The following is a 21570-nucleotide window of genomic DNA, read 5'->3' as shown; positions in this document are numbered from 1 at the left end:
GAAATCTGGTTTTGGTTTAGGCACTGATGTTTTCTTCATTGCAAGACTTTTGGAGTGGAAAAGGGCAGGTTTGAATCTCTATCAAATACATCATGTACATCTTCTTTTGGTAATTTGTCTTAGGTCTCAACGTAGTCAGCGGTAGTAGGGTTTCCACAAGCCGACTTCACTTTCGGTCCTGCCCAAATCCATACACTAACGAATTCCAAATGTATGTTTAGCCTGGAAATGTCAAGTGAATTATGTTACCATGCTCGTTGAGCTTCTGACTTCTAACCAAGATGCCAGATGCGCCGTCATCCGTCAGAGCTGTTTCTTCTTCAGGGACAAGTTTTCCAACTACTAGAGGGCGGTGCCTCGTTGCTTGCATTTTTAGCCACAATGTCTCATTTACCGCAGAGGCACCAGGCTGCATTACTTCGTTGCTTTGATTCGCAGGCTGCCGCTGGCAGTGAAATAAAACGCAATGAAAATCCAGCGCACCTAGCACCACAGCCAACGCATGGTCAACAGATGTGGTGGTGGCTGACTCGCAATAGCTTTCCCCAGGCCTATACTTTGGGAATTTTATATGTACTATAATTAAACATTATTTTATCCAAATGATTTCGTGCCCGAAAGCACTACTTTCCACTGCGAGCCACAATAAGTTTTACGAGCTGGATAGCTCTGCTCCGTGAAAATAAGTGGTAATATGTGTTACTTCACAGGCTAGGCAGTGGCTGGTCGATTGCTCCTTTGCAAACAGACAGTTGGACAATTAGTAGATTCAATAAGATGAATCACTGTTATTTGCTCAGTACTGAGATTCGATTAATTTCTGGAATCAGAATCCGCTAGTTGTTAGTGCAATTAGCGTACCACTAATCTAGATACTCAATCTTTCTGTGTTTAGTCACTGACAAAATGTTATCGTACTCAAAATTTGTTGGAAATTAAAATATACAGAAATAAATATATATATTCCATTCGGTAGTATGCGTAAGGGTCGCTGCTATTTTCGTGTGCAAGTATTTTAAGCTCGCAAAGTATTTAAGACTTCATGTCATGAATTTGGCATAAATTTTGAAATTTTTCAATCGCAAATATTGCTAATGTTCGAATTTGACAAACCGAAGGATTAAAAACTTGTTGATGGCCTTGAACCATTTTGAAACAGCGATACTTCGAAATATGGTTGGAATGCCGAGCAGTCTGCGGATTCTGGCGCAAAAAGCCCATCATGACATCAGAGGGGAGTAACTTTATGGAAATACCACAAAAATTCTCGTAGTTGGGCAGTTGAGGCAGGGATGCACAGAAGGGAAATCCTTTATAGAAACGAAACCTATAACGCGTGTCCATCCACCTCAACAGGTCGAGCGGAGAGTACGTACGGCTGAATAACCCAGTTAACACCGCAGCAGTGGCAGGAAGGAAGTCAAGTGAAAATTCATCAGACACCCGGCCAAGAATCAGGGCGTCAATCAAGGAGTAATTGGTCAGTGGGTCGCGAAATAGCCACAATTTAACGGAAACAGAAGGGATAATTAAGGGCAAGAACTAATGTATTACGACGTATTAAAGGATGTCATTCGAATGGTGCCCGTCTTGGGGAAACCGGAACCAACTTACTCGTCACTGGTGCTCATTGACGAGTCGCCAGCTGCATCCCCTTCCCGGGGATCAGCTTCAGGCGACGCGCCACCAGCTTCGTTGGTGCCTGATGCGGGCGGCGAGGACGAGTCCTCCACGGGCAAGTACCACGTGGTATGGGAGACGCGGCTGGCGAAAACGTCCTCGCCGCTGATGGGTGGCGGGGGTGTGGTGGGCTCCCTGAGCTGCATCGTCGCGACGGCGGACTCCTCGAGCTCGGTGGCCGAAGCACGCCCACTATCTGCGCCCGTTATAGACATTTTCATATGCGCCCGTCGTTTTGCGTAATAATCTTTGCTTGCTTTGGTTCGTTTGGTTTGGTTTGGTGTTATTGATTTTGCCTGTTTCTTAATGTAGATGCGCTATTTGCGTTCTTTCGTTCCCTATGCGCTGGCACACATTTTGGCTTCTGCCCAAGCGTTCCCGAGAATGCCAGCAGTACGTATACACAGATACACACACGCGCCACCAGCCTACGCTTGGCGTTCTGTTCGGCGACCGGCAAGGGCGTCTGTTTCTCACACGATTCCACGGATGTCAGTTGGTGTATTGGGCACTGGGTGTAGAGAGCGAGTTGGGCGCGGACTGGCGATGTTATCCTGCTGGGGATATGGTCAGTGGCTGGTTGCGGATTCGATGCAAGCTCCCAACAGCTGAGTTCCGTTCAGGGGGCGGAAAGACGCGCGCACCGCCGTTACCTATAAGTGCATTTTTCGCGTCCGCTCAACTATTGTTTTTTTCAATATTTGCTGTTAGTGTGGCCGCGTGCGCGTTTGAGAAATACCACCCTGCTATGAAAAATACCAAATGTCAAGGGGTTAGCCGAGATCCGCACCAAGATCTTGCATCTGGCAGTGGGCAAAGCGCGGTTCTTTTAAAATTGAGAGGCTTGTTGGTGAACAAATTAAGCCTTAATCAAAATATGTCTGCCTAGTTATTAATATGAGCAAATCGAATATTGGAAATGTAAGCGTGCATATAAATGTTATTTGCCCACGAACTTAAATCCTTCTAACAAGCCAATGATTGTTTAGTGTTCAGATTATAGTTCTTTGGATTGTTCCCATGCCATAAACTTGCCTTCCTATTACGCAATGAAGGAGTCAACTTACTGCGCATGCTTGCGCCTACGAGTATGCAACCAATTTGACAATTCCACTTGGTACTTTTACAAATTAACAAGGGGATTTTAAGGATTTTTATTGCAACAGGCAGGACTTCAGGAGGCTCTATATTTTGCACAACTTCCGTAGTAGAGACCATCTATGTCAATGCTCGTCAGCTGCACTTCGCTGCTTTTGCCCCCCGGCGACACGAACGCTCCCTCACCGACTCCGTCATTGCTTATTAATGGACTACGTAGAAAGGACGATGGCCAAAAGACGAGAGGGGGAAGGGTAGGACGATGTCAAATGTGTGTCTATAGTGTAGTCGAGTAGTAGGTCGCTGAACTCAGTATTTTGATATGGGAGGCTGTGCCACAGCCGGTTGTTCATTTGTGGGACAATAAAGAGGAAGCGCCTCTTTTTTTGTACTATCGAACAGGCGGGTGGAAGACAACATAATAGCTTACTTGCGTAGAAAGGATTATTGAACATTGAATCATTTAAGGGACATTGCTACCGAGCTTACGAGCAATCGTTCTTTACACTAATTTAACTAACCAAACGTATATATGTAAATGATATCTTACCCAACCAGATAAAGTCTTCGCAGCATTACACTTGGCAGAGAACGACTACGTCCCGTCCTGCGGCTTTTGTTGGTTATTACCTTCCTAAAAGGGGAGAAACATTTTGATGACTCTTATCCATTATTGACCGTATCCAATTTAATTCCTACGTAGCCACTCATAATATTGTTGGACCGGCTGCCAGAGCTTGTTAGTCGGCCATAGCTCGTCAAAATGAAGCCATTAGCAGGAGCGGACGTGTCTGGCTCTAATCTGTCACTTCAGAAGTTGCAAGGTATAACTCACCTGATGACAATATCCTCCTCCGCCGGCTCCTGGGCAGTGCTATGGTCGGTTTCCGTCTGCTCCGCAGGTTGGCAAATGCTGGCAATTCCGCTACAAAGGAAGGTCCATGACGGATTGGATTTCTCCAGGCTTCGGAGCTGTGGGCCCGGGACTGCGTTGTCTTCATTAACGATCACTGAGGTGACATGGGGCTGCACGTTATCCAGCACGGTTGAGGGTTTTCCGGAGGCAGACGGTCCTTTTTTGAGTTCTCCCGAGGCACTTTTATGCTGACAGGCGGCGCAGCGTGGCCAATAATCGCATGTGTCCAAAGTTTTGGTGCAACTTTTCGTCGTTGCCGTTGCAAGGTACTCCGCTTTAACACTATGAAACAGCACGAGATACATAAGCCACGCACAGAAGACTTCCTTAATCTGATATAGGAAATTAGAGGTGGAATTGCTTCCTTTGGGTTCTAGTTTGCGTATATTTGGTTTAGTTGGTAAGTTAGTACGTGTATTTTAGTACGGATGTAGCCAGCCGTGGAGCGTTTATGTAAGGAGTAAGTCTGCCACCACCACACAGTTCATCAATTTGGCTACTACCTATATTATTTAGTATGAATAAGCAGTCTCTTGAGCACACACACCTACGGGTGCTTCTCTGGTCGTGTTAGTGCCTTGGGCGTTCTTAAATTTGGTTCAAGTGGTGGACTTCGGATTGTGTGCGGTTAGTTGGAGGATTAAGTTAATATACAGATAGCACGCCGTCACTGGGGAAGCCGAAGCTTCGGCTGTAGAGGTGTTCGTTCTAGTACCTGCTGCTACGCGGCTGGTTGGCCGGCTGCCTGTAGATGTAGTCGCCTCCCACTCCCACTGCAACCTCAAGGTTAAGGTCGTCCCGAGACCCCGGACTTTGGCGGAGGGATCGCTGTGATTTTAGAACGGTTGTAGGGTGTTCGTAGATTCGCGTCTCATTGCTCATAAAGTTGAGCTCACTGTTGCCCCCCGAGTTGATGGTTTCCCGATTCCGAAGCATCACCGGCAGTTCGTAGTCGGCGCTGTCCCCACGGCGGAAGTTCATGATGGGCGACTTTCGTAGCATTTCGTAAGTCAGCTCGTGGTCGCAAAGTCGCGTCCCGTAGCTCTGAGGACTGCCCGATTGCCTCGCCTGCTGATGGAGATTGTTGGTAGAGGATCCCGATGACTGTGGCGACCGCGACGCCTCCATTCCAGACGCGCTGACAGGCGAGTTGGACTTGCGCAGACGGGAAGACGACGTGGACGCCATTGACACCTGCCCGGAATCGGTTGCAGGCTGTAAGAAGCGCAGCCCACTCACACTTCCGTTGCTGCCGTTGTTGTTGTTGAGCACGGCTTCGCAAATTTCGTCGTCGAAGGAGCGGGACTCCCTCTCCACGCGCAGATTCTGATTGCTTCCGCTGTCGCCTCCGCTGCCGCTAGTGTGGGCGGTGCGACTTGAACCCTTTGCTCCTCCACCACGGCGGAAGTTGTTGTAGTCAAAGTCGAAGGAACGCGCCTTGTCCGTCTCGTTTTGTCGCACTCTCACCGAGTTGTTGGGTGGCGCAGGCGAATTGACATGGATCTTTGCCCCCGCTGATGAGGTTCGGATAGTGGGGGGGAAAACGTCCCCACCTGGGAAACGGGACTGCTGATAGGGAACACCTACCGACCGCTGCTGCGGGACCAGAGCACCCACGTTAACAATGGATTTGTGCGCTCGGTTCGGAGAGCGTTCGGTTAGTTGCAACGATCTGGAAAGGAGACAGGTCAGGAGACAGGTTGAAAGTAAAGTATTGCAATGTAGTGCAATGGAATATTTGCAAATAAATGTAGCTTTAACGTATTAACAATAAGCCATTTAACCAACCTCGAGCGTCGAATGCGGTGCTCCTGCTCCGCCTGTTTCGCGGTCAATGTGCGTCGATGGCTGGTGGAGCCACTTCCGGAAATGGCGGCCGAGGGTGTAACAGTCGTGCCGCCGGTGCCATTAAGGGGCTCGTGGGACTCGCCGCCACTGTAGCTGGAGCTGGAGGAGCTGCGTGATATGTTGGGTGGGGTTTTGTCCTCGTGCCGCTGGCGGCCCTCAAACGTGTTGCTCCTCGAGCTGGAGCTTTGCCGGGCGCCGCCCAAGGAAAGCTGGGACCCCTTTCTGCGTCGTTCCTCGGGAGTCAAAGACCTGGACTCAGGGGTGTTTGATCTTTGCTTCCGTAAGCTGCTAGTCGAGCTATGGGAGTCATTCCGATCTGGTGTCAGGGATCTCTGGCGTTGCATTTTAAAAGGCGATACGCTGACGCTATTCGTTCCAATTTTAGGAAACTTGTGACTGCCGGCGGATAGAAAGTCGGTCAACCCGCTATCTTCATTGTCCAGCTCATCGTTGGAAAGATCTGTCAAATAAACCTCAATTAGACTGGGTCTACTGGCCACTTTTGGACCCAAAGAACTTGCCAACGAATAATAACAAATAGTATGAGAAATGACGCCAGTTTCGCTGATTTGACAGGCGATTTTCTGAAGCTATTAGCCGCTAGGACAAGGCGCTCCTGCACGGACTAAACAATAAAATGTATAAGAGTCGGACGGACAAGGTGCACGTGACACTTCGCAGGTGCTTATTTCCCATGTGTTATTATCGAGCAACTTTTACAAGGCGGAAGTTACTAGCAATCAAATGATGCTCTCTACTGACCTGATCTCGCACCGCTGTCGCACGAATTGAGGCGCTGGCTCTTGGACGTGTCAAAGCTCCGGAAACGAGACACTCCCACATTCGCCGTGTTTGGATGCGCTAACAGAGGTCCGGCACTGCCCACGCGGCTGAACTGGGACTTACGGGAACGTCCCAGGGCGTGGGTTTTGGAACGCTCAGCAGTCCTTTCGAAACGGGAGCGCGGCGAATACTTGGCCTGACTGCCAGTGGGGACACTGTAGACAGGAGGCGCCTCCTTGACAGCGGCATTTAAGTAAGCAGTTGTGGTCTGCGGATGCAGATACTTGGGCGAGCTGTCACGGCTGCGAAGAGAGCCACTGCTTCCGCCGCCGCTCTCCCGTTTCGTAAGGTAGTTCGGAGAGTTGCCGGTCAGGGTGCTGAAGTTGGGCGACCGTTCCCGCTGGCCTGCCAGAACGGCCAGGTTGAGCAGGCGATCCGACAAGTTTCCATCAAAGCTGCGGGAAAACGTCTCTACGTAGTTGTCGGTGGGCGTGTGGCGACGTGTGTCGTACTCGAAACTACGGGAAAATACCATGCCTTTGGCGGAGCCATTAATGGGGTTTTGAGGGTCCATCTGGGGCTGCGACCGGAACGGCACAGGCAGGGGCAGAGGCCCCTGCTGGCGTCCTGGGTTGCGCCTCTCCTGACGCCGCGCACTTCGGCTGTTGTCCTGGAAAGCGGGAGGTGGCGAGAGAATTGGAGTGAGGGGGGAATCGAGATCATTGGGACCCTTCACTGGCAAGAAGCCAGGGCGTTCGTTTAGGATGTTCGCCAGTTGCGGATCGATAATCCGATGGCCCGGACGCAGGGAAGGCTCCCGTATGGAACAGCCGCTTAACCGTGCTTCGTTCCTTTGAATCAGCTCTTCTACTTTGGAGCCAACAAACTTCGGCTCAGTCATGCTGATATTGGATTGATGCTGTTGCTGAAGCTGATGCTGTTGCTGTTGCGTATGCTGCAGGATGAATGACTGTCGTGCCAGGTCTGAGCGTCGCCCAGGATCCGTCAGCATCGCCGCAACACGTCCGCCGCCATTCTGTTGGGCGTAGCTGAGGCTTCGGTAGCCCCCGCCATTGTCATCCTTGTTGCCCCCACGCGTCGTGTTGACCTGCACCCATCCGGACTTGTTCAGGAATATTTCCTCCTTCTTGGTGGCGGGAGATATGGACTTACGTCCAGTGCCGGGCACTCCATAGAAATTTTCACCGAACAGATAAGTGGGCACTCCATTGGAGCCAGCCGTCAGATGGGAGGCGGTTGCGTTACCATTTGCTGCGCTCCCACCCATATGGTAATGCATTCTGCGCGCCTCTAGCTTCTCGTTGAAACAACGATTGGACGCCTCCAGACTGTCCCTTCGCTTGGCGACGTACTGCTGGAAGGCGGAGAGGTGTGTCTGCTGCTGTTGCGACTGTGGCTGCTTCTGCTGCTGGCCGGCTGCGTTGTTCTTGTGGCCGCTTATTTCTGGCTTTTGGGATTCTGGAGAGACTGCTCCCTGACGTGGCTTGGGGTACTGTTGTCCTGCTGCTGCGGTCGATGCATCAACCGCTTTGGCATCTTCGATAGCTTCATGACGCTGCTGCTGCTGCTGTTGTTGCCTGTGCTTGGAGGGGCTGGTGCGGGAGCGGGTTCTGCGGCGTTTGGGGAGTGCGGGCAGTGGTAGTGTGCTAACGTCTAGTTTCTCAAGAGTCGACGAGGAGAGCTCGTCATTCTGGGACTCCCTGGTGATAGAGTCGCGTGTCAGGTGACTGTCGTCCGATTGAGCCTCGCTCGAGTCGATGCAGGCGTAGTCCTGGCGTGTCAGTGCTCTTAGGTGCGTTGGATTCTCCGCTGTCCCACAGGCAGGCACATTGGATGTCGGGTCACTGTAATATAAGTGCGGGAAATGAAGTAGAACATCTGAAATCATTAGTCGCTCCCCCCATTTCAGTTCTCTAGTGTCGACTGCTAAAGGGTTCACAGTGAATTGACTTAGGACCCTTATCCGTTCGAGCGCTAATGCTCTTCCAGCGGCTGCCGGCCTAATGGCTAGGACAATCGAGCCAGGCCGATAGCCGGCGCTCGAACATCGGTTCAATGTCCGGGAACATGGTTCAGCACTCGCGTGAACTCGTTGACATCTGCACCGATGCACCGATGCACCGATGCAGCAGTAAACGCTGCCACAGTCTTGTGCAGTTTCACCAGCTGTAAGTGCTTTGCCTTGTTGCTGCAACTGCCACTGCTGGTGGCTGACAACGACGCGTTTTCGAGTGCTGGTCGCAAGTTGAGCCCAGGGGACGCAGGCAAAGGCACTAACTCAATCGCAGCTCAAATTTTGGTAAAACTTGGCTGGCTTCGGTGTTCTCGGTGGGGCAGATCTTTCGAAAAGCTGTCAACGTTTTCTAAACATGACCCTGGACTGACCAATAGGTGGGAGAAACTGTGGCTAAACCTGTTGGAAAAACCGTCGCGGAGAAAATGACACACGCACATAAATGTAAACTCATTTTACACTAACTCATTATGAACGCTGCGGTTGCAAGGTGCATAGTGGGTGTCATGACTTTAAATTAGCGTAAATTAGTTACATTTATGGTTAAAAGTGTCATTCGTTAGTACAACTAGCTATTGAAAGTGTATCTCTCAATTTATATATCTTCGATGCTTCGTTCGAACTTGTAAGCGACTCTAAACTCATGGGGCTAGGAACGCAGACCAAAGAATCTGTTCATCCCCACGCTTTTAATGTGGCATACAAATACAATCACTTCAAAACTTGTCATACCAAAATGGTCAACAGCCAACACCAAACGTTAAAGTCTTCGGATTCTTGCCTATCTGCCAAATTATCTTGCTTGTGTAGGTGTTATGAAGCCTAGTTCACTTTGGGAAGCGTTGATATTTTTTGAATGTCGACCAAGCCGAATCAGAAGAGTATCTTGGGCTGAATAGCTCTTCTTGTTGGTCAGCCTATTAAATATTTGGCTACATATCAATAGTAGTCCCACGTCGTGACTGCTCATCTTACTGCTGATATTACCATGAAGTATTTCTTGTAATCGCATTCTACTTCTGCGTGAAGGTCTTACTTATAAAATTGTAGTTAAAAACCGAATATGAAACTGCCATTCGGTGTGCAAACTGTGAGGGAAGGTAACTATTAGAAAAAAGAAAGGTCTGCTCGACTATTTCTTATAAGGTCATGCGAACTCTTTAGTGCGTGGGCATAAAAAACGATCAACGACGGCCCACATGATTTGATCAATTTGCATGTATCCAATACACATACGTGTTCTTTTAGAAAACTAAATCATAACATTTAAGCAACAAAAAATTGCTTAAAAAATATTATAAACAATATAAAGGTAACTTGCTGAGAGAGAGAGAGTGTATGAGAGCGCTTTGAATTCTTAATAATTTGTACTAACTAAACTATTTGAACTGTATCTCAAATTCCATTTGCGGCGAAAAAGAAGATTTTTTACTATTGTGACTTGAAGCTGTGCACTTTTCATTTGGCGAATCAAACTTTGCTAAGAGCGGGATGAATAATTTTCGCAGTGAAAGTTAAGTGACTAAATAATTACGATTTACATACCACCCGAGCCAGCAGAGAATTCCTCTTACTTTCTTATTAAATCAAACATAGTAAGAGGACAAAAATCTTGTTCCCCAACGTACTTTGAAACAAGCCTTTCATTTTCCGTAATATTCGAAGAGGAAAAGTTTTCCCTGAAAAACGTTTGCGCATTTCTTTAAAAAAACTCAATGTCTATTGAGCAGCAGTGATTGCAGGTTTGGATATCGTAAATAAAGCACAAAGCACTGCGCTTGCATCTGCGGCATGCATCATAAAACTGGTTTTCAATCATGTTAAGTCGCACTTGTCTTCAGCAAAGCAGTGCAGAGCAGGACGAGGGCGAGCCGAGGAAGTGGATGTGGAGGAGGAGGAGGAGGAGGACGAGGACGCGGACGGGTACTAGTAAATCGATTGCATTATCTCGCATACCTGTTAGGCAACTTGCACTTTTCCATTTTACTAGCCCAGAAGCTGCTTCTTCGATGGTGCACGATGTGGTAACGTTGGTCGAGCTCCAGCGGCATTGACTAAAAGCCAATGACCAAATGAAGTTGCGGCCATAGGAAACGAGTTTCTCGTTTTCCATACCATATTTGCAGGCCCGTGCTCATAATGATCAGTCTCATAATTATCGAATGGTAGGCTGCATGCAATTTATAGTAAATTAATGCAATTGCGAGTTTCCAGCGAACTTTTTATTTTCGGCTTGAAGGTCTTGAAGGTCGTCCCCAATTTCGCAAAATACCGAATTGTAGCAATAAGAGCCACACGGTTTCTGATTTCTGACTTCTGATTTGTCGATGTCCCTGGATTGCTTTTCTCACTTGTTTTGTCCCTCATTGCTGAACTTGTTTTCAATTAGCAGCGCTTAAAATTTGCCCGTTTGCTTGAAACTTTACCTACACCCTGTGCGCTGAATTAATCAACCGCATGGCTCGGTGTATAAATAACTCGTGGACTACACGGCGTATGCTTAACATGTGCATTAAAACCCACACAAAAAGGCATCAGAGTGACATTAAGTTATTATTTCTTCCTCTGCAGCTTCAAATAATTAAGAAAAGTGCGGCCGTGCACACACACATTGGTTATGTATGTGTGCAAGTGATTGAATACCAACACAAAAACGAAAAGAAAGAAAGGTCAAAATATATTTATGGCTGGTCTCGGATCGGGGGTTTCCCACAAACGATGGGGAAAGCCAGGAGGCGAAGCATTTTGCTAAAATTATTGATTGCCGAATATTTGATATCGCGCAACACAGGACGCGCTATTGAAAGAAACTTATATAGTTATATATTGTTTATAATCAAGGGAGATGGTTGGACAAAGTTTAGCATATATCCACGAATCCACTTGCATTAGCCACTCGTTCTTTTGCTGAATTTGTGCTCTGAGGTTGATTTATGTCTATTCACCATGCCCCAGGATATTTACACGCAGATGTAAGCGCGCCGAGTTCTGTCATATGTACATATACACTGTCATCCATCACGTGAACGTAAGGTTTGGTAATTAATTATATTAATATGCCCAGCTGCTTTAAGACACACTCGACCAATTATCGCGAAAGAAGAGTTGATTGAACGGGCAATCAAGCATCAATTCAGTAGGCTTTTAGCCCGGCACTTGCTTTTCAAATGGTTCACTCAGGCCATAAAAACACTGCAATGTAGCTCCTTCCACCATTAAACTTTGCAGCCAGCTGGGCTCTTAGGTAATTGATTGCACGCCGATAAAGTGTCCACACATTGAATGAAATAATCTCACGAATCAGACCACTGCCCAGTTCCAAGGGATGCAAAGTACATACCCTATCCGGTTGGGATTGCAATTGGCAAGCCAGCTGCTGCCGCCGATCCCCCATTTCACCTCAGAAACCAGCCGCTTTAAAGTGAAGTTTCAAGGGGAGGCTAGCACAAGGTGATGCCAAATGTCACCCACAGTAACCCTCTCAGGAGCTGCTGCGCATACGGTTGCCTCTCGTGGAGTGCAAATAGCTTCACTATCCCAATTACCGCACTTTAAAATCGAACCATGTGGTAATGGGAATTTACTATTGAAGTTCACTAGTTGATTGACTTTTTCACCGATGCCCCTGTCTTTTGGGGAGCACGAAGTACACTTCACTTCACTTCGCCAGAGTCCTGGGCATCCTGAAAGCAGCCAAGAACAACAAGTGTGCGCCGTGCACAGATGCTTGCCCCGAAAATGCCCCGTCGCCACAAAAAGTTCAGGTGACTAGCACTTTAAGTTTCACTTTATAGATTGGGCGCAATGGCCGAGTCGCGTACCTGTGCGCTCCCGCTGGCGTTTCGCTGTCCGTGTTGCCCGTCTTGCAACTGAGCTCCAGCTCCAATACGCTGTTGCTGGCGCTCGTGTTGCCAGCGTTGGTGGTTGTTGAGAGTGCGCGAGCAACATTTGTTGCTGGCGCGGCGGTGCGCTGCCCCTCCGAACATGTTGGTCCAACATGTTGCCTGGGGGCTCCTGCTGGAGTCTTCTTTTCGTGTTTTGTTTTGCTTGCCTGTTCGTCACCAGCCCCCCCAGTGTCCGTGCATTCGGGCGGGAGGTGGGGAGACGCTTGGCGAGGTCGTGGTCGGGGTCGGCAGAGTGCGGCGGAGTCCAGCTTGCTCTCCGCTTCGGCCGAGCTCCCGAGCTCGCAGCTTGGGGTTGTGGTTATTTTACTGTTGCCATTCCCTTTCGGTCTGCCCGCGATGGAGGACGCCTGCTCACGCCCCTTTGGGGCAGGTGCGGCGGGAGACGGGGAATCATCATCCTCGGCAGAGTGCGCCACTTCGTTGTCAAAGGCGCCTTTGCGATTTTCGATTGTTGCTGCCCGTGTGAATGTCGCCATGTGGGATGGACTCTGTAAAAAATCATTTAATTGAAATCTTATTCATGTTCATTTCAACTCAGCCCCTTCTCATAATCAATGTTCCCCATCCAATTATTCCGAACAACTATTAATCTGTGTTCAGGCTGTAACCGTGCTGGCAGTTTCTGTGCTCTGTATTTTTAAAAGTTCGTCTTTTAAATAAATGTAGGCTTTGGAAAATCGATTTTAAAGTCAAATATATCTAGTAATTTGTATTAATTGTCATAGTCCGACTAGTCACATTACAAGTTTCCTCATCGAAAGAGATCTGAAAGTTACCCTTCTTGGGGATCAGATTAATTTCCACAGCAGCCGTTATGCCGACAGGCTTATGGCCCACCCGAACCGACTAGCAACTATCCTAGCTGATCCCATCTCTCTCCGAAGACTGAAGAGGGTACACCCCAGTGATCTCCTTACCCGGAGGATAACATAACATATTACATTTTCTTTTGTACTTTATAATTAAGATACCACTTGGTCTCATTTATCTTTATCACACATTAGGTTAAGTTCAGAGTAATTACTGAACGATTCCTTTTGAAATCTTAATAAATAGAATTAGTTACTCCAAAAAAAAACACGTTTCCAAACTTCTGCTACCAAAAGCAAAGCACTCACCTTTTTCGAAATATCACTGGTATTCGAGGGCAAGATACCACCGCCAGAATCCTCGCTGCGTGCATCATAGAAGACGTCGTTGTCGTCAGTCTCCACTGCACCTGCATCCGTGGCTCCGATTGGGGCTTCCGTTATTGGATCCGGTGGTCCGCTGTGACTCTTCCTCTGAGTTTTATTGGAATTATCGTCAGCCGTAAGATCGTTGGCGTCGCACTCCAAGCTTCGAGACTTAGTATCGTCTCGGAAACCCTCCATATTGGCCTTCAGCTCTTGGAGGTCGGAATATGTAGCAGGAGAAGGCGGAGGTGGAGCAGGAATGTCTTTCCTGCGTAGGCTGGAACAGGGAGCGTTTGGATTTGTCTTCGATGCGGCTGTGCGATGGTGTCGTTTGCCGGACGGAGGCAGCGGCAACTGATCTTCAGGTGCAACCTTCTTTTCGGGAGCCTCTGATCTAGTTTTTTGCGTCAGCTTCGGACTTTGTAGGCTGGCCGCTGTTATGCTCCTGCTGTTCTTCTTCGGAATGGTGCCCGTGGTAGACGCAACGAACCTGTCCAAGGATGGATACTCTCTCCGGACAGTTGGTTGACTTTTTCGCTTGCTAGGCGTGGGATCTTCTAGGAATAATTCAAGCGTTATTTACAGTGGTGCACAATTGAATTCCACAAAAGGTGTACTTACTTGCGACGGTAGTCTCCGGTAAAGGAGTCTGTGCCTGGAGACTGGTCCTTGGTGCAGGTGTGGGCTTTACCCCGGCAGAAAGCCGACTCCTGCTTAGCGGAAGAGTAGTTACTAGTCTAGTTTCCTGTGAGGCGGCCCGCTTGGGACTTCCTTTGACATTGCTTTTTGTGCTGCCACCAGCTCTTGGACCACTCCTTGAGGACTCCAAGCTATTGTTTCTCTTCATTTCCGACTGGTAAATGCTACGTTTTACGTCGTTAACATGCTTAAAGAAATCTTGGGCGTACTTGTTCTGTTTTAGGTCCGCGTACTGCTGCTGCTCCATCGACGCTGGTGGGGTTTCCAGTCGCTCAACGTTATCGTCTTGTGTGCTTGATGGCAGTGTCCCCGCTGCAGTTTTCCGCGGGATTCCGCTGCTCCCTCCCCGCGCTATTGATCCGTAAACATCATCGAAGTCTGAGCTAAAGTAATTTGATGAGCAGTCGCAGTTTCGGCACTCGAACCGGCAGTTGTCCGAGTAGCTGCACTTATCGGGAGCCATCATAGACCCTCCAGTCGCAGTACTCATTCCGATGACCCCATCCAGACTGCAGCGTCTACAATCGTATCCGAACCTGCCTTCCGAGCTCCCAAAGTACCGCCTTTGGCCAGAGTTCGAGTACACTGAAAAGAGACTGGAATCACTGACGCGCCCGCCATGTCGCCGATGAGGATGCCGAGCGTAGCGTTGAGAGTTGTCGCTGCTGCGAAGGGAGAACTCGCTGAGAATGGATGCCTTTGAGTCGCTCTTGTACATCTGCGGATCGTAGGGATCCACCAGTATCTGGGATCCTCCAATGGGTCTATTGGCAGCATACATAAGCGGATGCAGTGGCTGCGTCCCACTGACCGCATAGTAAAGATCCCCAGTGGCAGGAGCTGCTAACACATTTGCCTCCAGCCGCGCCATGGTATTATATTTGTGATAGGGAAACGAGTCGCTCGAGGAAGAGGACTTCGTGTTAAAGCGCTGTAAGGAAGTCGCACCTGCGGACAAACCTCCTCCGTTCTGATATCCCACTATGAAGTGCTGCTGGGGTCGCCGAGGCGGAGTGGCGGACCCTTGAGTGGCCCCCGTGACCTGGGCCAAGAGCAGACTGCCACCCACGGCATAGTGATTTGGCAGCTGGCTATTAACAGCTGGCGAGTGGTATGGCCTCTGGTTCGCATGGGGCAGGTAGTATCCACCATAAATCTGGGGTTCACTAGGCGTGGTGGTAGCTGAGGTCGATGTGGTAGCAGAAGACTGCTGGAATTGTAGAATCGGGTTATAGTCTCCTGTTATGGCTACCGGAGTCGTCTCAATTTTGTAAACGCCTGGATTGTTTGGGTTGTACGACTGGAACTCTAGTATATGGGCGGTCGGCACTTCGACCACCGAGCCACTAGGCCGCGAATCCATTGTGTTGTCTTTCCTATGTCCTTGGTTGAGGTACTGCTCTTCCTGTGTTTGCCCAGCCTTCAGTTTTTTACTTGCTACTTGTTCAACTTGGGCCAAGCAATATTCGCAGTTTTCCTTGCTGCATTGCTCCATACAATACTCGCAGTCTGCAAATGCGGGATTGGTGGCGCTTATTCCATGCGGATGAGCTCCTTTTTCCAGGCTGTGCGTCTCTTGATCACACATTGTCAGAGCAACGGGCATCGCCATGCCGGTGGCTACTCCTGTTGCCGACGAGCTCACCGCGTTGGCAGTGTCCTTAAAGAAGATCTCCTCGTAGATGTTTTCCTCGCTGCGGCAATGTCGTTTTTCGGCCTTCAGAGGTGACTCCACACTGCCACTGCCAGCTGGGGTTCGCTGTTGGTCCACTAGTTTTTTGGAGCTCTTTAAGCCCTCCTTAAGTAGATAGTAGTTAAAGCTTTTAATTCCAATCTCGCCGCGCAGGAACCGTTTGCCAATAGCAACTTTTGCCGCGTCGGCGGCTGCTTCTACCGGTAAGGTGCAGGCTGAACTCTGCGCGGAACCGCGAGCAGAGTACCCGTCATCTAACTCACTGACCTCGGTTGGGACGCCACCATCCGGACCCATCTCGCCGTAGGACTTCCGATTTCGCTCTTTGCGGACTCGTGTATCAGCATCGTGACCGACTTTAGCAACAGATCCCGCCTCCCGCTTCGGATGCCCTGCGGCCTGATGGCGATTGTTGTCCAGGCTAAGATTCCGCTTTTGCTTCGAGGTGCGCTTCTGAGTTCCCTTCTTTTCCGCCCTTTCGGAGCCTGCGGCGGCCAGATTGCGCTCTAAGCTGCGCACCCTGCGGGTCATACCACCTTTGGTTTGGATTGGTTCCTGGGCCTCGTTGTCGGTGCTGCTCGAATCACATTCGTAGTTTATGCTGATGGCGGTGCTGCCGGAAGCTATTGTGGCTGTATGGTGTTGTTTGATCTTGGCCTGCTTTCCTGGGACATACTGATGCAGCTCCTGGGTCAGCTGGTTCTTGGTCAGTAGGCTGCTGGATGATGGCTGGCCGCCCGTATCTGACCTCGTCTTGTGTTCCAAAAAGGATTTCCCGGAAATGCTACTGCGACGCATGGGATTCGCCAAGTGGCTTATGTCCTCTGTGTAGGCAGGATCATCATAGATCCTCTCGCGCACGGATGTGGCTGATCGGTCTTTGGTCTGAAAGAAGATCTAGTTGCTCAAATGTCGTTCCCCTCTCACAACTGACAACTCACCTTAACTTTGTTTTTCTTCCGACTTCGGTGCGGTATCGTCACATCTGTCAATTTTAATAGCTTTGGTCGCAGTGACCTCTTGGACACCTTGCCCCTCTCATAAGTCAGGTCCAGAAAGGTTTCAGTTGCCATCTTTTATAGATTACAGGCGAATCTAGAAAATAGGATTTTAAAGGGCCAATCCGGCTGAAATCTGCAGATAGTGCCATTGAAAATGTGTGTGACTTAACTACAGCACTTAATTGCTTTTAATTGAAAGTGTGTCATGCATTTCAAAAAAACATTGGTTATCAGTCATTCCATAAAATAGGTACATGCAGGCTCTTCTCATCTGTATCTTTATTGTTATGATTGTGGGTCATTTCCCCCTGCGAGTGAGTGATAGCATAGTCACTTTAGGGTGTGGCAGTGAAGGATACGCAGTCAATGCATTTAGTCTAAAGCTTCCCCTCGCCAAATTACTACACATGGTTTGTTGAGCCAAACATATGCATTGGTAACAAATACACAAATTAGAGCAAATGGGCACAACTGTGTAGGTAGGGTGGGCCCACTACAATTTTATTAGTTTAACTGCACACGCACCTGCTCATTGTCTGTGGCAAGAGGGCGGAATCCTTGAGGCATTATAACACGGCTTGAGAGTAGAAATCCATCCGACTGGCATCGAAGTTCCAAGTTAAGTGTGCCACGAATCTGGCCCGCGTTCAGGTCATAGTTGCAATATTTTGTCACTTATTCCCAATCGTAAGCATTCAACCTTATATACACACACACTGCTCGCCGTTGTATTGTATCTTCCAAGTGCCCTCCTATTGCGTGCAGTGGGACTTTATCTGTACAACTGAGGCGAGAAGCGATATTCAAACCTTCCGTCCATTACGTTAAAGCCGAACTGAATTGTATGCGCTCGCGATTCCTGCGGCTTGTGCGCTCGTGAATGGAAAAGTTGCTTTCCTTTCAGTTGCCCCATGCCCAGATTGCTCCGACAACAGCTTACAAGGATGCTGAGCCAAAGAGATTGTAGGACGCCGTTGTGGGAGAGTACCAGACAAAGTGCCAAATGAACCCGACGCCTGCGCCCTGGCTCGCCCGTTTGACGTTTCCACATCCGCACATCCGCAGTATACTTCCACCACCGAATCGCCATGGGGGCAACCTCGTGTGCTTGCAACATAAGGAGAAGAGGTCCAGCCACGAACCCTCGCCAGAATCAAAATCTGCATCAGAAGTAACTATACGGAAGGCATACAGTACAGATGATCCGTTTACTTTTGCCAACTGAGTGTTCGCACTGCGCATGACTCACCTAGTGGTGTGAAGTGCCTAGTTGTTGATTGTGGAAACATTCCTTCAAGAGTACACACATGTGTAGTAGTTTTTTGGCACGTGCTCACGCACACCATCACATGGAAGCAACATGTTGCTGAGCTTGCGTGCTCGTGCTGGACTGAGTATTCCTGGAATCCTGCATTCGTATAAAACCGTAACACAACATTTTTCACAACATTACGGCTATGTATCCGCCTAGTGGGTGCACTGTTACCTTCAAGGAGGCATCAACCACTGACATCTGCATTGACGTTCCGCAGGGCAATCCACTTTAAATGCCAAATCAGAAAACTGTTTTTGTAAAATCCCAAATAAGAAGACTTTACTCGTTGAGTTTTTGTAAGAAACTGATTTTATTTGGAAATATCTTCGGTTTAACTAGGTGACATGAGAATCGCATCTTAAAGTAAATGGCCTACGCAGAGGCCTAAGTAAATAGTCCCCGCCTTATCGAGGTCCCACGCTCGGGCACATCTGCCTATCTTGAGCGGCGAGGACCTTATCTGTGGTCTCCCACTAAGGGACTATTTTAGGAGGCGGGGAACGATCTCAAGTGACTGACTCATGTGGTGTGCACATGTTTTTGAGCAATGCACCCATGTCGCCTTAGATAACAAAATCCTAAATATAATTTATCGCTCTCGATTCATTTACATAAGATATGAACGGAGCCCAAAATTGTAAGTCTTTAAATATATTCGTGTTCATGTGTGAACATTCTGCCAAAGGGCCAGCAAAGCTGAGATGTACATTAGTTGCATTTATAACAGTAGTGGACTGTATTTATTTGATATATGTTCATTTATTTTGCAACTAAGATTTCAATGGGCCTAGTTTTTCTGGCTTTTAATTTTATTGGATTACAATTATGGTTTATATTATTTTTAATTCAACAATTTGTACTCAATTAACTTATTTTAAACATTTTGCTTTTTCTATGTAGAAGTACATTTTCTATTAAACAACGATATAGTGGACTGTATATTTTTATTTGTTATATTATTTTATTGTTTATTTACTATTGATATTTATAGTACTGGCAACGGACCTGCAAAGGTTATTGCTTGCATTCTTTGTTGCACAGCACATTCCGTATGAAATATATTATTAATACTATCATTAGTATTAAGGCAATAATTAATCCAGCATGTCCGGAAATATGATGGAAATGTAAATCTTTCAATTTTTGATGGTTCTCTTTCATAAATTTAATTTCATTATTCAATCGTTCAAATTCCTCAGTATGATTTAATATTGATAGTTTCAGCGGATCCCAAATAATCTTCGGCACTTCACTAACTTCTCCTATATAAGGTGTTGATAATAATTCTTCACTTTCGGACTGAATGTTATGGTGGGCAACTAGAATTTTATCGTCGGTTCTTGCCGTACAATATGGCGCAATGCTTAAAACTCCTTGCTGAGGCAAATCAAACAATTCAATTTGAGAGCCAGTACATTGCAGACGGACTTTTGAATTCGCAGGAACCTTAAACAACCAACTACTTTTCTTTTCTAACTCTACCCAGCAATCTTTCTTCATTTTTTGGATAAGTCTCCACCTATCCAAATTTCCGATTTTTTCATCTTCCATTGGTTCGACTATTTCTAAAGGTGGTCTTCCAATTAAAAAATGACCTGGTGTTAAAACTTCTTGTTGGTCCTTCTCACTAACTATAGTGTATAATGGCCTTGAATTTAAGCATGCTTCTATTTGACATAAAAGAGTTGACATTTCTTCGTAAGTCAAAATAGTGTCGCCGATTATACGCTTTAAATGGTATTTCATTGACTTAACTCCAGCTTCCCAAATACCTCCGAAGTGAGGTCCTGCCGGGGGAATAAAATGCCAATCAATCCTGTCCTTTTCAAGCTGCGCTGCAATCGTTATATTTTCTTGTATTGCATTAATATTCTTGTTATTATTAATCATTTTCTTTACAGGTTTTACTTCCTGTGAGAATGATGATATAGAATTGAGCCTTTGCTCTAAAAAGTCCATGACATCAGAAAGTGCCTGTATTTCTTTTGTCTTTTTAACATGGCTTTCATATAAATTGAGTGATTCTTTATTGAATTTCCGAAGAATTATGTGAGCGAAAATTGCATCCACATCTTCTGGTAATTGTGCCTTTAATTTTATAATATAAATTGACTCGTTAATCGTGTCAATAAATGTCTTTATTTGCTTATTGGATTCTAAATTTAAATTTGGCATATCCATAAGCCTATTCATATGATCTGAGAATATGTTTCTTTTATTCTCATATCGCTTGGTCAAAAACTCCCAAGTGGCTTCATAATTTTCTCCAGAGCCGAGCAGTAAATGAGTAACCACATTTCTGGCTTCTCCTTTTAATGCTGACTTTAGATAATTAAATTTGAGAGAAGGACTGAGATCCTCTCTCACATGTATGAGCTCTGTAAAGAGTTCATTAAAAAGATCCCATTCTTTGGAATCACCAAAGAAAGTGGGAATCTGTATTTTAGGCAGGGTTGGTAACTCCTCCGCCTTAACAACCGTCGACATTTCAGCTTTATTTATTGTGCCACTGAGTCGACTATTAATGGCTGTAAGAATATTTTGTTTGTCAAATTCAAGTTCGCTAATTTCTTCTTCGAATAGCGAGCTCTCAAAATGACTATTCACCTGTTCAATCAGGTTATTTATTTTATGCCATAAAAATTCAATTTTATTTTTCCTTATTTTAAGGAAATCTGGACTACTGTCTATTAGTTTAGACGTATCTTCTAGATATACTCGAAATTGGCCAACATTATTTCGAAATGCCTGCTCTACTTTTAAAGCGTTGTTTTGTGCTATACCCTCTTTTTCAGGGTGACCACACATTTCAAGGTTTAATGTAGGGGGAGGGTTTGATTTAGGGACAGTGTTTGATTTAGGGAAAGTGTTTTCTACCGACTCGCCCTTAATTTTTTCATTTTTATTTTTAATTTTTTCTAACACCATCATTATTAAATCATACTGCTTCGCGTTAAAATATTCATGATCGACAACGCCGATCTTTAACAAATTGCTATGATTAGCAATGAAACATTTTTGAAGCTCATTTAATTTTAGAATTTCTACATCTGCTAATGTTGGTTTTACTTCCAACTTTCTAATTTCCAAAATAATTTCGGACTGCTTCTTAAGGAATTGAATAGTCTTTTCTGACATCATTTTGAAAATTTTTTGTAATTTCTTAATATATATAGTACGTGTATATGTATTTTATATGTATTTATATATATATGTGTGTTTGGATAAACAGAAAATTCTTGTTTTGACTTAGCTGATGTCGTTGTTGTTGCTGCTGCTGTTGCTGCTGTTGTTGCTGCTGTTGCTACTGCTGTTGCTGCTTCTGCTGCTGCTGTTGTTGCTGCTTCTGCTGCTGGTAGAGGCTCCTTTGAATTTGACTTCCTTCTCTTCTTTAAGGCTCCGTCGATGTTTAAAGATGATTT

General features: G+C 46.8%; 2 protein-coding genes across 5 annotated transcripts in view; both read right to left on the bottom strand.

Annotated features, from left to right (window-relative positions):
* The window catches only part of LOC6610169, a 28005-nt gene extending 10359 nt beyond the window's left edge, over window positions 1-17646 (bottom strand). Inside the window, exons 1-9 of one of the 4 annotated variants that reach the window (XM_032719567.1) lie at window positions 16774-16941; window positions 14062-16717; window positions 13384-13997; window positions 12182-12753; window positions 6305-8190; window positions 5483-6002; window positions 4410-5366; window positions 3614-3976; window positions 3329-3412 (exon numbers count right to left, since the gene is read on the bottom strand). In XM_032719567.1, coding sequence (XP_032575458.1) covers window positions 3329-3412; window positions 3614-3976; window positions 4410-5366; window positions 5483-6002; window positions 6305-8190; window positions 12182-12753; window positions 13384-13997; window positions 14062-16717; window positions 16774-16905 — 7784 coding nt within the window. In that variant the 5' untranslated portion in view covers window positions 16906-16941. Of the gene's footprint in view, window positions 1-1614; window positions 2373-3328; window positions 3413-3613; window positions 3977-4001; window positions 5367-5482; window positions 6003-6304; window positions 8191-12181; window positions 12754-13383; window positions 13998-14061; window positions 16718-16773; window positions 16942-17358 lie in introns of those variants that run through there. The other 3 variants (XM_032719568.1, XM_032719569.1, XM_032719571.1) reach the window with 3 other exon arrangements.
* A 1415-nt stretch (window positions 17647-19061) lies between these two features.
* On the bottom strand, window positions 19062-21361 carry LOC116801159. Its single transcript, XM_032719118.1, has 2 exons — window positions 19780-21361; window positions 19062-19404 (listed from the first exon to the last, which is right to left on the bottom strand). Exons 1-2 carry the CDS (start codon window positions 21287-21289, stop codon window positions 19163-19165), a joined length of 1752 nt encoding a protein of 583 aa, XP_032575009.1. The 5' UTR covers window positions 21290-21361; the 3' UTR covers window positions 19062-19162.
* Between the last annotated feature and the right edge of the window lie 209 nt (window positions 21362-21570).

The sequence above is a fragment of the Drosophila sechellia genome, chromosome 3L (assembly GCF_004382195.2).
Source record: "Drosophila sechellia strain sech25 chromosome 3L, ASM438219v1, whole genome shotgun sequence".
NCBI classification, from domain to species: domain Eukaryota; kingdom Metazoa; phylum Arthropoda; class Insecta; order Diptera; family Drosophilidae; genus Drosophila; species Drosophila sechellia.
Note: the sequence above shows the minus strand (reverse complement) of the source record. Positions and strands in the feature narration are given on the sequence as shown.

Coding starts and splice junctions, on each gene's coding strand:
- LOC116801159 (XM_032719118.1), bottom strand. CDS start 21,289: ATGATGTCAGAAAAGACTATTCAATTCCTTAAGAAGCAGTCCGAAATT. Junction 19,405..19,779: donor AAGGCCATTATACACTATAG/TTAGTGAGAAGG, acceptor ATATAGGAGAAG/TTAGTGAAGTGCCGAAGATT.